General features: G+C 44.0%; 1 protein-coding gene across 2 annotated transcripts in view; it reads right to left on the bottom strand.

Moving 5' to 3' along the window:
* Positions 1–15,580, bottom strand: part of rab27b (RAB27B, member RAS oncogene family) — a 65,786-nt gene continuing 50,206 nt past the window's right edge. For both annotated transcript variants that reach the window (XM_055661961.1, XM_055662011.1), the window contains exons 4-6: positions 15,112–15,215; positions 6,323–6,446; positions 1–2,423 (exon numbers count right to left, since the gene is read on the bottom strand). In XM_055661961.1, the coding sequence (XP_055517936.1) occupies positions 2,234–2,423; positions 6,323–6,446; positions 15,112–15,215 (418 nt within the window). In that variant the 3' untranslated portion in view covers positions 1–2,233. The remainder of the gene's footprint in view (positions 2,424–6,322; positions 6,447–15,111; positions 15,216–15,580) is intronic.

Here is a 15,580-nt window from a genome sequence, read left to right as displayed (position 1 = left end):
AATTTCAGATTTCCAGCATCTGCAGTTATTGCTTTTCCACTACATGGTCATCATTTGTCTTGGGAACAAAGTTCAGTTAACGGCGAGGCAGACAAGGTGGAGCAGGATTTCAGGCGTAGGAAGATGGAATCAATACTGGTGAATCAGGATAAACTCTGTTGCTGATCTGCTGAAAAGGGATTTGTAACTGAGTAAATTACACTCTCGTGTGCAGGAAGGAACTGCAGATGCTTGTTTAAACCAAAGGTAGACACAAAATGCTGAAGTAACTCAGCCATTCAGGCAGTATCTCTGGAGAAAAGTAGTAGGTGATGTCACCTATTCCTTTTTCTTCACAGATGCTGCCTTACCCGCTGAGCTACTTAGGCATTTTGTGCCAAAATTACACTCTCCTTGTTCACATCCATGTTTGATATCCATGTAAGCAAATCATTACTCAAAGGGCCATTCTTCAGAATATTTATATAGGCTCATGCGAGGTATTGAAAATTTGTCATTATTTGGCTGCATTTATTAGGGTTATACAGGATTGCTCATATAATTTATTAAACAAGTGGCTTCAGATAATGTGGATGTCTCTACAAAGTTTGATATTTCTAGCTAAGTGGCTTTGACTGTCCAGAACAGTGATGGATTTTCACCCAGAGAGTTGTGAATCTGCGGAATTCTCTGCCACAGAAGGCAGTGGAGGCCAATTCATTGGATGTTTTCAAGAGAGAGTTAGATATAGCTCTTAGGGCTAACAGAATCAAGGGATATGGGAAGAAAACAGGAACGGGGCACTCATTTTGGATGATCAGTCATGATCATGTCGAATGGGGTTGTTGGCTCAAAGGGTCAAATGGCCTACTCCTGCACCTGTTTTCTATGTTTCTATGTTTTACCCAATAAACTAACTGAAAAGACAGAAATCCTAAATTACTCTCTCCTGTATGAATGGCAATCAATGAAAACAAAGCAGATGATAGAAATCTGAAATAGAAAAAGCTGAAAATACTGAAAAAACCCTGCAGGTCAGGCAGGATCTATTGAAAATAAATAGTTAATGATGAATCCTCAAAATGAAATATTAACCTATTTCTCTTCATAGATACTGCCTGACTCACTGAGCATTTCCAGAATTTCTTGTTTTTCGTATGGGTAACATCAGTTATGTAAGAATTACTCAGAAGATCCAAATTACATTGCATGAGGAGCCACATGATTTTCAATTTCTAAAAAGTGGTCAATACTCAATGCAGGCAAGCAGCCAGATGTATAATTGAGAATGCAACATCTATCACTGAATGTTGGAGTTTTATTTGTTTGGATGTCTCACCGCTAATTAATACCACGTGGAATGGTCATTTTTTATCACCATTGTAATACGTATCATCTGATCACTGGAGTAGAAAGATGTAGAGCAGGCTCCAATCAAAGTTCCAACCTCCTCAACACAGAGAGTGGTGAATCTGTGGAATTCTCTGCCACAGAGGGTAGTTGAGGCCAGTTCATTGGCTATATTAAAGAGGGAGTTAGATGTGGCTCTTGTGGCTAAAGATATCAGGGGGTATGGGGAGAAGGCAGGTACGGGATACTGAGTTGGATGATCAGCCATGATCATGTTGAATGGCGGTGCAGGCTCGAAGGGCCGAATGACCTACTCCTGCACCTATTTTCTATGTTTCTATGAAGGGTTGGATGGAGCTCAAAGCTTTTTATTAGTTGGAAATTTGGGGAACAAAAACATTGATTACACCTCAAAAGAACCTGATATACCTGAAAGTAACAAGACAAATCTACATAAGGAGAGCTCATTGTTCAATTAAGATTGCATTCATGGATATATCCTCTGACCTTTGATTGAAGTGTAATTTATTTTGCAGGTGAGTTTGCTGTGACATTTTGCAACGTGACAGCCTTCTTATCACCTTTGATCTATCAGAGGAATCAACATATGATTTATTTGGCAACATCAGCATTTTGGCAGGAAGCATTTTTAGTGGCATTCATATATGACTGTGTTGGATAATTTTGTGTGCTGAGGTATACATTCACGGATGAAATCTTCCCACTAAAATACCTTGGAGACAACTTCTACAATACCTAAACAGTGGTATCTACAACTATTTCTCCTAGTTATAGTGAAGATGGGCAGCATAAGTGTAAAAAAACCCCGATGAGATAGGAAAATAAACTTTCTGTAGAACCATTCACGCATGCAAAACTTCTTTAGGTGGGACGGCGCTGGTCTCTAGCAGGCACACTTCTTCTCATTTGGATCGGCAACATCAAGTTTTTGGCCAGCATTTCCATTGACTGAATCGGGTATTTGACTCTTGTCAACACTCTCCTCCATGCGTTTCATTATTAAGTCCAGCAACGCCAGTACAGAGTTATCAATCCCGTCTCCAGTGGCAGCACTAGTTTCAAAGTATGGAATTCTGCGGAATGAAGAGAAGATTAGCTGAGCTTACATTTTGTTTTGTGAGGAATCCATGTGTACCAGGAAAAACAAATAACAACGCAGAGATTTATTCATTATCTTATTTTATTAAATGGAGGCCCAAACTGTTTTCCAACTCCCTCAAGGGGCAGCACAATGGTGCAGTGGTAGAGACCTTGCCTTACAGCGCCAGAGCCCCGGGTTTGATCCTGACTACGGGTGCTGGCTGCACAGAGTTTGTATGTTCCCCCTGTGAATGTGTGGGTTTTCTCTGATTGCTCTGGTTTCTGCCCACACTTCAAAGACGCACAGGTTTGTAGGTTAATTGGCTTTCATAAAATTGTAAATTGTCCCTGGTGTGTAGGATACTGCTAGTGTACGGGATGGTCGCTAGTCAGTGTGGACAGGGGCGGATCTACTATGAAACTAATGAAGCTTAAGCTTCAGGGCCCCTAATCCTGGAGGGGGCCCAAAAGCGACTTTAGTTCAGATATTCTTCCGATTTAAATGGGAATTCCGATTTTTTGGTTTTCTTAGAAATTCATCTGATTTTTCACCATAACTAAACCCCTCACCTCGACTAAACTTCACCTCACACTTAAACCTCAACTCACTAAACCTCACCTCGACTAAACCTCCCACCTCACACATAATCCCCGCCTCGACTAATCGCTGCCTCTCTCCCGCTCCCGTGGGGAGTGGCTGCGGCTGCGGCTGCCGAGGGCGTAGGGGCGGGGCTCGGGCGCGACGTCAACGTTAGTGCTCGTGTGCCCCTCCCCTCCCACCGCATCCCTCGGGCAATGCACCTGCGGCGCTCTCCACGCTCAGCCCCGCCCCCCTGGTTGGAGTCGTGCTGCTCACATGAGGTGCCGCCAACGACCGGGGGGGACTATAAATAGCGGGAGCGGGAGAGAGGCGGTGATTAGTTGAGGCACGGATGAGGTGTGAGGTGAGAGGTTCAGTTAAGTTGAGGTGGGGTTAAGGTGGGAGGTGAGGTGTGAGGTTTATTTGAGGGGCGAGGTTTATTTGAGGGGCGAGGTTTAGTGAGGTACGGTTTAGTCGAGGCGAGTTTTAGGTGTGAGGAGAAGTTTGATGGTGAGGTATCGTCGAGGCGAGGGGTTTAGTCGAGGTGTAGGTGTGTAGGTGAGGGGAAGTGAGCGTAGGTGAGGTGAGGAGAAGTGGGTGTGAGCTCAGGAAGGGAGACCGAGGTGCTGCTGAAGGAGACGAGACCACTGCCTTCTGTGGCCGAGAATTCCACAAATTCTCAACTCTGGGTGAAAACGTTTTTTCTCATCTCAGTGCTAGGCAAAGAGACATTTCAGGTAACATATATTTTGTAAAGATTGTTTTAGCTGTAGGAGGCCATTTATCGAAACATATAAGATTATTAAGGATGTGGACATGCTGGAGACAGGAAACATGTTTCCAATGCTGGGAGAGTCCAGAACCAGGGGTCACAGTTTAAGAATAAGAGGTAGGCCATTGAGAACGGAGATGAGGAAACACTTTTTCACACAGAGAGTTGTGAATCTGTGGAATACTCTGTCTCAGAAGGTAGTGGAGGCCAATTATCTGGATGCTTTCAAGAGAGAGTTAGATAGAGCTCTTACAGATAACGGAGTCAGGGGATATGGTGAGAAGGCAGGAATGGATGATCAGTCATGATCACAGTGAATGGTAGTGCTGGCTCGAAGGGCCGAATCGCCTACTCCTGCACCTGTTGTCTATTGTCTAAGACTGCAAGAAATTGCAGAGAGTTGTGGACCATCGACTCCTTTACACTCCACCCTGCCTCAGAAAACCAGCTAACAGAATCAAAGACTTGTCCCACCCCAGTCATTCATTCTTCTCTCAGCTCTCATCTGGCAAATGTACAAAAGCTTGAAAGCGCACACTTCCAGCCTCTTCCCTACTTTTATCGTGCTTCTGAATGGTCCTTCCATAAGCTGGGGCGCTGCCCAATTCACCTCTAGCCCATTGCGGACATTGAACTTGGTCTATCAAGAGCTACAGCACCGAGAATTATATTCTGCGCACTGTTTATTCCCTTTGCTCTACCTATTGCACTTGAATTTGACTTGATTTTATTTATGTATAGTATTGTCTAGTCTGTTTGGACAGCACACAACACAAACATTTTCACTGTTCCTCAGTGCATATGACAACAATAAACCTAAACCTAATCCCTTTCTGGATCACTCTGTCTCCATCTCAGGAGATAGTCAAGCCTCCTGTCTTCCTGTAAGGACATCATTACTGCTTCCCAGTTTCTTCATCTTCATCTATTTGTTTCAATAATTAAGCTAGTCCCTCCTGCTTGCATTTATCCAATATCCGTCTAAACCTTTCCTGTATATGTATCTGTCCTAATGTCTTTTAAACTGTGTTACAGGACCTGCCTCAACTACCTCCTCTAGCAGCTGAGTTACCCCACAGGTTTCTATTCAATCTTTCCTCTCTCTTCTTCAACCTATGTCCTCTGGTTTTTGATTCCTGTACTCTGGGTAAAAGACTATAAATACATTCAACCTATCTATTCCCCTCATGATTTTATACACCGCTACAAGATCACCCCATAACCTCTTACGTTCCAAGGAATAAAGTCCTAGCCTGCCCAACCTTTCCCTTCAGATCAGGCCCTCAAGTCCTTGCAACATCATCTTTAAAATTCTATGCACCATTTCTAATTTTGAAGCCACATTTCCTTTTATCGTGTCTCTGGCCAGGACACAACGTTAGGGATTGTTCAACTTTCTTTATGCTTTCAGGAGCACCAGAATAATTCCACCATTTCCTAGTTAGGTTCGTTAGCTGTATAATCCTTTCCCATTCTCTTTCTTCCCAAGCTAAGACCATCATGTGATAGAGATGGAGCAGAAACCACTATCTGGGATTACAGTACATCCCAGGTTACCTTATGATGCTTCCTGCCTACAACAAAGAAGGGTGGCACGGTGGCGCACCAGTAGAGTTGCAGCCTTACAGTGCTTGCAGCGCCAGGGACTCGGGTACGATCCCTACTACGGGTGGTGTCTGTACGGAGTTTGTATGTTCTCTCCCCATGACCTGTGTGGGTTTTCTCCGAGATCTTCGATTTTGTCCCGCACTCCAAAGATGTACAGGTATGTAGCTAAATTGGCTTGGTAAATGTAAAAATTGACCCTAGTGTGTGTAGAATAGTGTTAATCTGCGTAGATCGCTGGTCGGCACAGACTCGAAGGGCCTGTTTACAAACTGTGTCTCTAAACTAAACTAAACTGAAGAAGGCAGCACCAGTGATAAAACTGTGTACAATTTACTGATGAATAGATGGCAAGTGTCTAATAGTGCCAGATAAAGTCATAGAGTGATACAGTGTAGAAACAGGCCCGTCGACCTAACTTGCATACACCGACCAACATGTCCCATCTACACTAGTCCCACATGCCTGGATTTGGCCCATATCCCTCCAAACTTGTGCTATACATGTACCTGTCTAATTGCTTCTTAAACATTGCAATAGTCCCTGGCACAGCTACCTCCTCCGGCATCTCGTTCCATACACCCACTACCCTTTGCGTGGATAAGTGGCCCCACAGATTCCTGTAAAGTCTTTCAGATTCAGATTCAGATTCAATTTTAATTGTCATTGTCAGTGTACAGTACAGAGACAACGAAATGCATTAGATGAATACAAGACTGCTCCGAGTTTCCCCCTTCATCTTAAACCTATGCCCTCTGGTTCCCTCGGGATGTTAAAAATCACACCCATTTTAACCAACCAACTTTCAGAACCTCTTCAAACTGGTCAGGATATACACTTACATATTTGAGTTTCATTTGATGGGGAAGGGGTGATGCTGGATGAATAAAGACCAATTTCCCATGAAGAGTAAATAAAGGATGAATTTCACTCACCCATATTTATCTGCGAGCTCTTTTGCTTGCTTCTCCTCCACTTCCCTCTGATCTGATAAATCAGCTTTGTTCCCAATTAAAACTACATCTGGATTCTCACAATATGCATTTGCTTGAAGCTGGCCTGAATGAAAGAAAGAGTTTAAACAAATTAAATACCCAAAATAAACTGGAGGTGGCAGTGTAGAGTCTGAGATACTTCAAACCAGGAAGTTCAAGAGTTAAAAGCAGTTTACCAATTAAGGAACTTAAAAGGCATCCAAGACTAAAGGGCCTGTCCCACTTACGCGTCCTTGGCTCGCAAATTACGCGACCTTGTGATCGCTTGAGGCGTACGGGCACCATATGGCCGCGCGGTGCCGGTCCCAGTTAGAAATGGGGAGGGGTATGGAGTTGTGCGCGACATTGAAGGGCTCCGAAATTCTTGCAGTGAACAAAATCTTTGCACGCCAACGGCCTGCCACGGAACTGACGGCCAAAATGGGACAGGCCCAAGACCCTGGCGTGATGCAACGTCTCACCTTCAACAGCAGCAGAAGCAGGCAAATAGACACAAAAAGCTGGAGTAACTCCGCGGGACAGGCAGCATCTCTGGAGAGAAGCAATGGGTGACGTTTCGGGTCAAGACCCTTCTTTTCAGACTGAAGAAGTGTCTCGACCTGAAACATCACCCACTGCTTCTCTCCCGAGATGCTGCCTGTCCTGCTGAGTTACTCCAGTTTTGTGTCCATCTTTAAATTACGTCACACGTTCCAGACATCTGTGCATACACATGAAATCGCGCCCGACCTTTGCTCGACCGTCTCGGCTCAACGCGACCACGAGGTCACGTAATTTGCATGCCAAGGACACGTAAGTGGGACAGGCCCTTAAGTTTTCTTAATTAGCACCTCCTCTACCACTTTTAACATGATTTCCTCTACTGCCAGTGTGCCTTGTCCACAGTGTGTCTTTTCAATGGAAGATACTACCAACACCATTTTGCTATTTTGGTCGGCACAGTGGCACAGCGGCAGAGTTGCTACCTTGCAGCGCCAGACACCCAGGTTCGATCCTGACCATGGGTGCTGACTGTATGGAGTTTGTACATTCTCCCCATGACCTGCGTGGGTTTTCTCCGAGTGCTCCGGTTTCCTCCCACACTCCAAAGACGTAGAGGTTTGTAGGTTATTTGGCTTTGGTATAATTGTAAATTGTCATAGTGTGTGTATGATAGCGTTAGTGTGCGGGGATCGCTGGCCGGTGCGGACTCAGTGGATGAAGGGCCTGTTTCCTCACTGTATCTCTAAACTAAACTAAACTCAGCTCATGCTTCTTAGCAGTTCTCCCACCCAGGGTGACATGGATAAAGGATGTATGGGATGCTATGATTGTGTGTCAGTATATTAGTTTATTTTTTACCATTGCAAAGAGCACAGTTAGTTGGATAACTCTGTACAATGCAAGAACATAAGAGTACATAATCAGAAGACATTAGGAGCGGGAATAAGCCGCGCAGCCCCAAAATCCACCCTTGCCCATCATTGTGAAGTGGCTGATTTGTTCTGGCCTTCACTTTGTCTTCTTTGCCACTTCTCTCCACAGTTTCTAGATTATTCTAAAAAAATGTTTTGCGGCGCTTCTGCAAGCCGTCCACTCAGGCTTCCTCAAACTTGGGCTGTTCTCAGACAAGTCTTGACAAGGACCCAGGAATGGAGAAATATTTTTAAAATATTGCAGAAGCTCATCTGGTTCTCCTTCAGGGGAGGCAGGTGTCCCTAATATCTGGTCCGCTTTCAATCTTGTGCAATTTTACACGGTTGACTCAAAGTTCTTCAGGAGACCACAAGTTGGCAATTACCACTGCCCTGACAGGGTTGCCCACATTCCAACAATTAAATAGAAACTATGTCAGTTATTTCTCTAGCTTTTTCCAGAGTACAAATAATACCAGCATTCTCCCTCAATACAAGGTTATCACAGCTGCTTTGAAACATTTCTCTATATATAAGGAAGCAATAGTTGCTGGCTGATATGTAAGCAATCATTGAGATTACCCATTGAACTTTTTTTATTGACGTCCTCTGACTGATTAAAGTCTACCCAATTTTTAAGAATACCGCTACGATGCGCAATGACCAGGTGATAGCAAACAAAAGAAAGCCAGAGCATTCTCATTTTATTAAAAGGAATTGCTGACATTTCGGGTCGAGACCCTTCTTCAGACTGAAGAAGGGTCTCGACCCGAAACATCACCCATTCCTTCTCTTCACAGATGCTGCCAGTCCGGCATTTTGTGCCTACCTTCGATTTAAACCAACATCTGCAGTTTGTTTCTACTCATTATAATAAAAGTTAGGTTTATGTTGTACAATGGCAATGAGATTAATTGATCTAAGGTATGTAGAATATGGATTTTGTTAAAAACATCAGAAAAGGTAATTCTGTCGAACCACTAAGCTCATCAACTCTATTCCAACCACAACTGGTTATTCTTCCTCATCTTTGGATCTCCTCCTAATAGGCCTTTCTCACGGGGCGACTTGACGCAAGAGTTAACCAGAGTTGAACATCGTGGGAACCTCGTGCGATAACAGTACGGCATTCGTGGACCACCGTGGCGCTAGCGGAAGGTAATCGTGTAACTTGGTGACTCGGGAGAAAATTCAAGCAAGCTTGAATTTCTCCAAGAGTGACTTGTACACTTGTGGTTGAGCATTGCAACATTATATGAACATAGTGGCCAGTGCGATATCCGTACTGACTCTTGCGTGTACCGTGGGAACTCCTGCGAACGGTGAACCCGGAAGCTGGACAGAGGGGACAGAAGGTGAGTAAAAATTGTCTTCTGTGGGATTGAATTTAAAAAATAAAGATTTGCATCCGCATATGGACATCAACTTATTCATGAGTTATGTTAAGAAAATAACTATAATCTTTAAAAGGGACTTTACTGAAAGGTCCCGCATTTTTATGGTCCGTGAGAAATGTTTCACATGTACTTCTTTGAGAGATACAGCTCGGAGTCCTCGCCGACTAGCGATCGATGCCTTTCCGAAGCAGGGTCCGGAACGCTACCAATCAATGTTCTCCAGAGACCCGTGTAAGATATAGATATGCCATTTATTTTCATAAGGAGTGAACTGCACATGCTGGTTTAAACCGAAGGCAGACACAAAAAGCTGGAGTAACTCAGCGAGTCAAGCAGCATCTCTGGAGAGAAATAGGTGATGTTTCGGGACGAGACACATCTTCAGACTCAATTCCGATTAGGATGTCTGAGGAAGGGTTCCGATTCGAATCGCCACCTATTCTTTTTCTCCAGAGATGCTGCCTGACACGCTGACTTACTCCAGCTTTTTATGTTTTTCTTCCCAGATCTGACTTAGATAACTTAGGTAACTTACACTCTCTCTCTCTCCCCCATGGTCAGGATCGAACCCCGGTCTCTGGGGCTGTGAGGCAGCAACTCTACCACTGTGCCGTATGTAGTCAGATTTAATAAATTGCTGGTGTTGCTTCCAAAGACAGAGGCATCGATAATATTAGATCAGAATTGCATCTTTCCGCTAATAGAGTCAATTATTAGTCAATTAATAATAGAATCAATTATTGTTGGTGACATTTTACCTACGAATATCGGACTATTTTCGCAGAGGTAAGGGCCAATTAGGCGTAGCAAAAGGTATGAACACTTTTAAACATTTTTTTCCGACTATTTTGTCAAATGCAAATACAGGGAGAATGATCAAAGTGCTCACATGGCTCACTCTGTTAGAAGCGTTTTAAGTTTAAATGTTCCGTGTATTCCTTCTTAAAGTATAATTTTTTGTGTGGCCAGGGGTGTGATTGAGAACAGCTGGGAAAGGGCGGAGGGGGCGTCATGAATAACAGCGTTTCCCTGGCCATATTATGGCCCATTCCCCAACCGTAACATTAATCAAGCTCTGTCTAACTCCGCCTTCACACCATCCCCCTGTGACATGGGTTAGTCATCGCTGGGCGGGCTGTGGGCTGAATGGCCTGCCAACGGGAGTCAGAGACTGACACTGAGATCCATTGTGCAGGAAGGAACTGCGGATGCTGGTTTTTACCGAAGATAGACACAAACGCCACCTGTTCATTTTCTCCAGATATGTTGCCTGACCCATTGAGTTACTCCAACATTTTGTGTCTGTGTTCACTATGAACATTGAATTATTTAATGTTAGGTAACTTACACACTCTCTCTCTCCCCCCCGCCCACACCCTCCTGCCCCCCCCCCCCCCCCCCCCCTCCCCCATGCAGTAAATGTCGTTTAACCAGGCCAAGGTTTGCAACGCTGGTTCCCTCTTGGGATCACACTATCCCTAGCCAACAATTGGCCTATCAGGGAACCAACTATAGACATAAAGTGCTGGAGTGACTCAGTGGGTCAGGCAGCATCTCTGGAGGAAAGGGTTAGGCGACATTTCGGGTCGGGACCCCTCTTCAAAATACCCTGCTGAGGTCATCTGTTGTTGGCCCTGATTTGTCCCGGTCTTTTCTTGCTTCCAGTTCCCCCCTACAATCATCCCGAAGAAGGGTCCCGACCAAAAATGGAATCTATTCCTTTTCTCCAGAGATGCTGCTTGGCCCGCTGAGTTACTCCAGCATTTTGTGTCTAACTTGCTGATTCAGACAGCTTTTGATTATCAAGGATTCTGTGCTGACTCTTTACAAGTGCCACAGATCCCCACCTTTATAAATTTCTATCTGGCAGTGTTTTCTGTCTCAGGAATTTCAGCCCTTTGTCTGTAGTTACTGTCATCAAATATAGACAAAGGGCTGAAATTCCTGAGACAGAAAACACTGCCAGATAGAAATTTATAAAGGTGGGGATCTGTGGTACTTGTTACTGTCATCAAATATAGACAAAGGCATTAGTACAGGCATGTCTCCAAATCAGCCAATTCAACCAAGGGAGGATATTTATAGTGTGTGAAAAAAAAGTGACATCATTTGTGCCACGTGACACTTCACAGTTCAAAATGTTAATTCAAGATTTAACGCGAAAGCTCGGGAGACGGACAAGTCACTCGCACAAATAACAGAAATGCCGAGTACCGTGGGAACTCTTTATCTACCCCCCGTTATATCGTGTGAGATCGTGCTAGACCACGACCACTTCACTCGGGTTACATCTTGCGTCAAGTCGCCCCGTGAGAAAGCACTTTAACTGCACTGATGGACTCTTGCTAAAATTCCCTTTGTCAGTTCCTCGTAGATCTTCTCTGCACTCTTTCCAGCTTAATGGCATCTTTCCTATAGCAGAGGGACCAAAACTCCAAATATGGCCTCACCATGTCTTGCACAACTGCATCATAACGTCCAAACGTTTATACACAATTCAATGAGAGATGAACGCCAATTTACCAAATGCTTTCTTGACTATCCTATCTACCCTCAGGGAAAGATGTACCTGCTCTCCTGGATCCCTCTGCTCTAATAGAACTGCCCAACGCCCTACCATTTACTGTGAAGGCTTGGGCACCCTTTTTAAATGTTTTAGTTTGTTTAAAAAGTTTTGTCCTGGAGGCATTTTAGTCTTTTTATGTGGGTGATGGGGGGGGAGAAGGATGAAACCATTTTTCCAGTCCCTACGTGGGCGAAGATGCGTCCTTCCTCTGAGCCGCATCTTCTCCCTCTCCTCATGGCCTACCACTTGGATTTGCACGGCCTTTCCAGCCGGAGACCGGCCAGAGCTTCGAGCTGCAGCTTCAGCGGCAGCGCAGCACTGAGGTACCATCGCGGAGCGGGCGATGCCTTACCCGTGTTGCCATGTTGGAGCTCCGGAGAGCTGGGACTGACGACTTCAACATCGTGGAGCTGTGGTCTGTGGAACATCCAGCTGCGGGCAGCGCTGACTTTAAACACCGTGGAGCCTGCGATCTTTCGCCGAGATCGTCAGTGTTGGAGCTCCGACCAGTGTGGCCTGTGGACTTTGGGAGCCCTTGTCTCCAGTAGGAAGCAGCTGTTTCGGAACTCCAAGCTGCTGAGAGCGTTCTTCCAACCCAGAGTTCCATCATTCCGACGAGAGGGCCTGAAACATCGGGCCGCCGTAGCAGCGACTGCAGAGGCCTCAATAGGCCCCGACCACGGGTGAACATGGAGGAAGTGGACTGAACTTTGCTGCCTTCCCTCACAGTGGGAAACGTTGATCCCGCTGTGGGGGGATGTTTTTTTATGTTTAATGATAAATTCTATAATGTTGTGTTTATTTTATTTGAGTACTGCAATGGCAACTCAAATTTCACTGCACCAGTTGGTGTATGTGACAATAAATATCCTTTGTCTTTATCTGCATTTAACTTCAATAAATATTCCTCAGCTCACTTGCCCAGCTAATAAAGATCCTTGCTGTACATTTTTGATAACCATCTTCACCATCTACGACACCTCCCATTTCAGTGTCATCTGCAAACATACTAATCACGCCTTGCACATTCCCACCCAAATCGTTGATATTACCCACAAACAGTATTGGGCCAAGCATCGATCCCCGAGGCACACCACTAGTCACAGGCCTCCAGTCTGAAAAACAACCTTCCACGCTCTGCTTCCTTCCATGAAGTCGATTATCTATCCAGTCGGCTAACTCTCCCCGGCTCCCATGTTATCTAAGTCCCATTAATAGTTTGGAATCGTCTATCAAATTACCCTATACTGCAGGGGAGATTATTCCCCTTTGTGTCATCATTCCTCTCATGTATTATTCTCATATGTACTATTCTCAGTTCATTTTATACTCATACCAAACCAAAATATCTTTCTAAAGGAAGATCATGCACAGAACTCTTCACTGTATTCCAGCTTTGCTCTTAACCAGAGCGTTAGTTCGCTGTAAAATAACTTCTGCTCTCTGATATTTTAATCCTTTGGATCTAAACTTTGCTATCCATTACCATTTATGATTTTGTTTTACACTGGTCCTTGACAATCCACCAAGTCTCCTTGGAACTCCATTGGTTCTAGCTTTTTATCATTTAAGAAAGACAGTGTACTAACCTTTATACACCAAAATTAATGTTCTCACATATCTCTATTCTTAAATTTGTTTGTCTCGTTATAGCAATTTGCTTAAGTTGTTAGACTGGTTTATTTTTGTCATTTATTAATATGGCAAATTGTTCCTGCATGAAAACATAAGATGCAATAGACAATAGAAAATAGGTGCAGGAGCAGACCATTTGGCCCTTCGAGCTAGCACCACCATTCAATGTGTTCATGGCTGATCATCCCCAATCAGTACCCCATTCCTGCCTTCTCCCATATCCCCTGACTCCGCTATTTTTAAGAACCCTATCTAGCTCTCTCTTGAAAGCATCCAGAGAACCCGCCTCCACCGCCCTCTGAGGCAGAGAATTCCACATCCTATTAATTAGAATTAACACAACGTATTCATTGGAATCCTAACTTAAATTTATTCTCTATTAACTGCCATCCTACAGTTTTGTAATCCAGGTCATAATTTGCTTCAATTTCATCAATATCTACTTTAACTAAAAGTTTCTTAAGAAGGAAGCTTTCAATGAAGTACATGTCATAGAATCAGGCCCTTCGGCCCAACTTGCTCACACCGGCCACGATGTCCCAGCTACACTAGTCCACCTGTCTATGTTTGGGCTGTCCGTATTTGGTCCATATCCCTCTAAACATGTCCTGCCATGTATGGAAGCACACTTGGGCAAAATATGCAAAGTTGTTCCCCTATTTTTATAGTCATCACTTCAAAAAAAAATAATAGATGATTTTCAGGGAACACATACGCTTTATAAACCTATATCTACTTCATAATTTGTTGGTTTGCTCTCCATATAAATAGTGGAGTGGTATCCAAGCATTTTCCACTCTGTGAAAACTTATGGTTAGGTAATCCGCAGTGTTCTCACTTACTCACCTTAACTCCAGGTTTATTACTCATTATTTTCTTCATTGGGCAGCACAGTGGCACAGCGGGTAGAGCTGCTGTCTCACAGCACCAGAGACCTGGGTTCAATCATGACTTCGGGTGCTGTCTACATGGAGATTGCACGTTCTCTCTGTGACCTAGTGGGTTTCCTGCAGGTGCTCCGGTTTCCCCCTCCACCACAAAGGTGTATAGGTTTGTAGGTTAATTGGCCTTGTAAATTGCCTTTAGTGTGTAGGATAGTGCTAGTGTACGGGGTGAGCTGTGGTCGGCACGGACTCAGTGGGCCTGAGGGCCCTTTTTCCATGCTGTATCTCCAAAGTCCAATCAACCCTACAGTTACAAATAGTCCTAAACTAGGCATGCATGTCCCAGCAAGTCAATAGTTGTAAATGTTCAGATGTGGTAGTGGGATAACATGGAGCTTGTGTGATTGCATGATCGATAGCCAATGTGGGCTTGATGGGCCACAGGGCATGTTGAATGAATGAATGAATGGATGAATGAATCTCTTTATCTCTTTATTGAATGTTTCCGTTCTATATCACTAAACTAAACTAAATTACTGTCCTTTGCTTAAGTAAATTTTGATGAGTATTTATCCCTGTTTCAATATCAGTTTCCTTGGGGGTGACAGGCAAAATGTTTAGTGCTCTGGCTAATTCTACTCCAATATGTGCAAACAAATTATCTGATGATACTCAAATAAATAAACCTATGAGGCTCCCAAACACAAGGTGATTACAACTAACAATACCCCGATGCACTGACACAAAATGATAGTTTCTCCGCACCTTTGCATTCTCAATGTGGAGAAACAGGAAATTTGAGTTTCGATAAGCTCCACCCTTCAAATGGAACTAAATTATCACCGTAACTTACTTATCCAGTTTCTCACATTGAGGAAACTCTGCTGACTCGTTAGATCAAAGACCAATAAAAATCCCATGGCGTCTCTGAAGAAGGCTGTGGTGAGGCTTCGAAATCTACAGGAGCAAAATAAACGCAGTTCATTGAAACCATTTTAAAAACACATACCTAAGTCAGATAATCAGTCTCTTTGATCCATTGCTGTAATTTGTCATGGGGCAATGTATCATGCGATAGGTCCTATTTTTCAAGGTAAACATTTAAATTTATACAATATAATATTTTAAGTACCATTTCCCTCTTCCAGTTACAGTTGAGGCTCTATAAGGCGCTGGTAAGGCCGCAGTTGGAATATTGTGAGAAATTTTGGGCACCATATCTGAGGAAGGATGTGCTGGCTCCGGAGAGGGTCCAGAGGACGTTTACAACAATGAGTGTCGGCACTGGGCCTATACTCGTTGGAGTTTAGTAGACTGAGGGG

Source organism: Leucoraja erinacea, chromosome 1 (assembly GCF_028641065.1).
Source record: "Leucoraja erinacea ecotype New England chromosome 1, Leri_hhj_1, whole genome shotgun sequence".
Taxonomy (NCBI): Eukaryota; Metazoa; Chordata; class Chondrichthyes; order Rajiformes; family Rajidae; genus Leucoraja; species Leucoraja erinaceus.
Note: the sequence above shows the minus strand (reverse complement) of the source record. Positions and strands in the feature narration are given on the sequence as shown.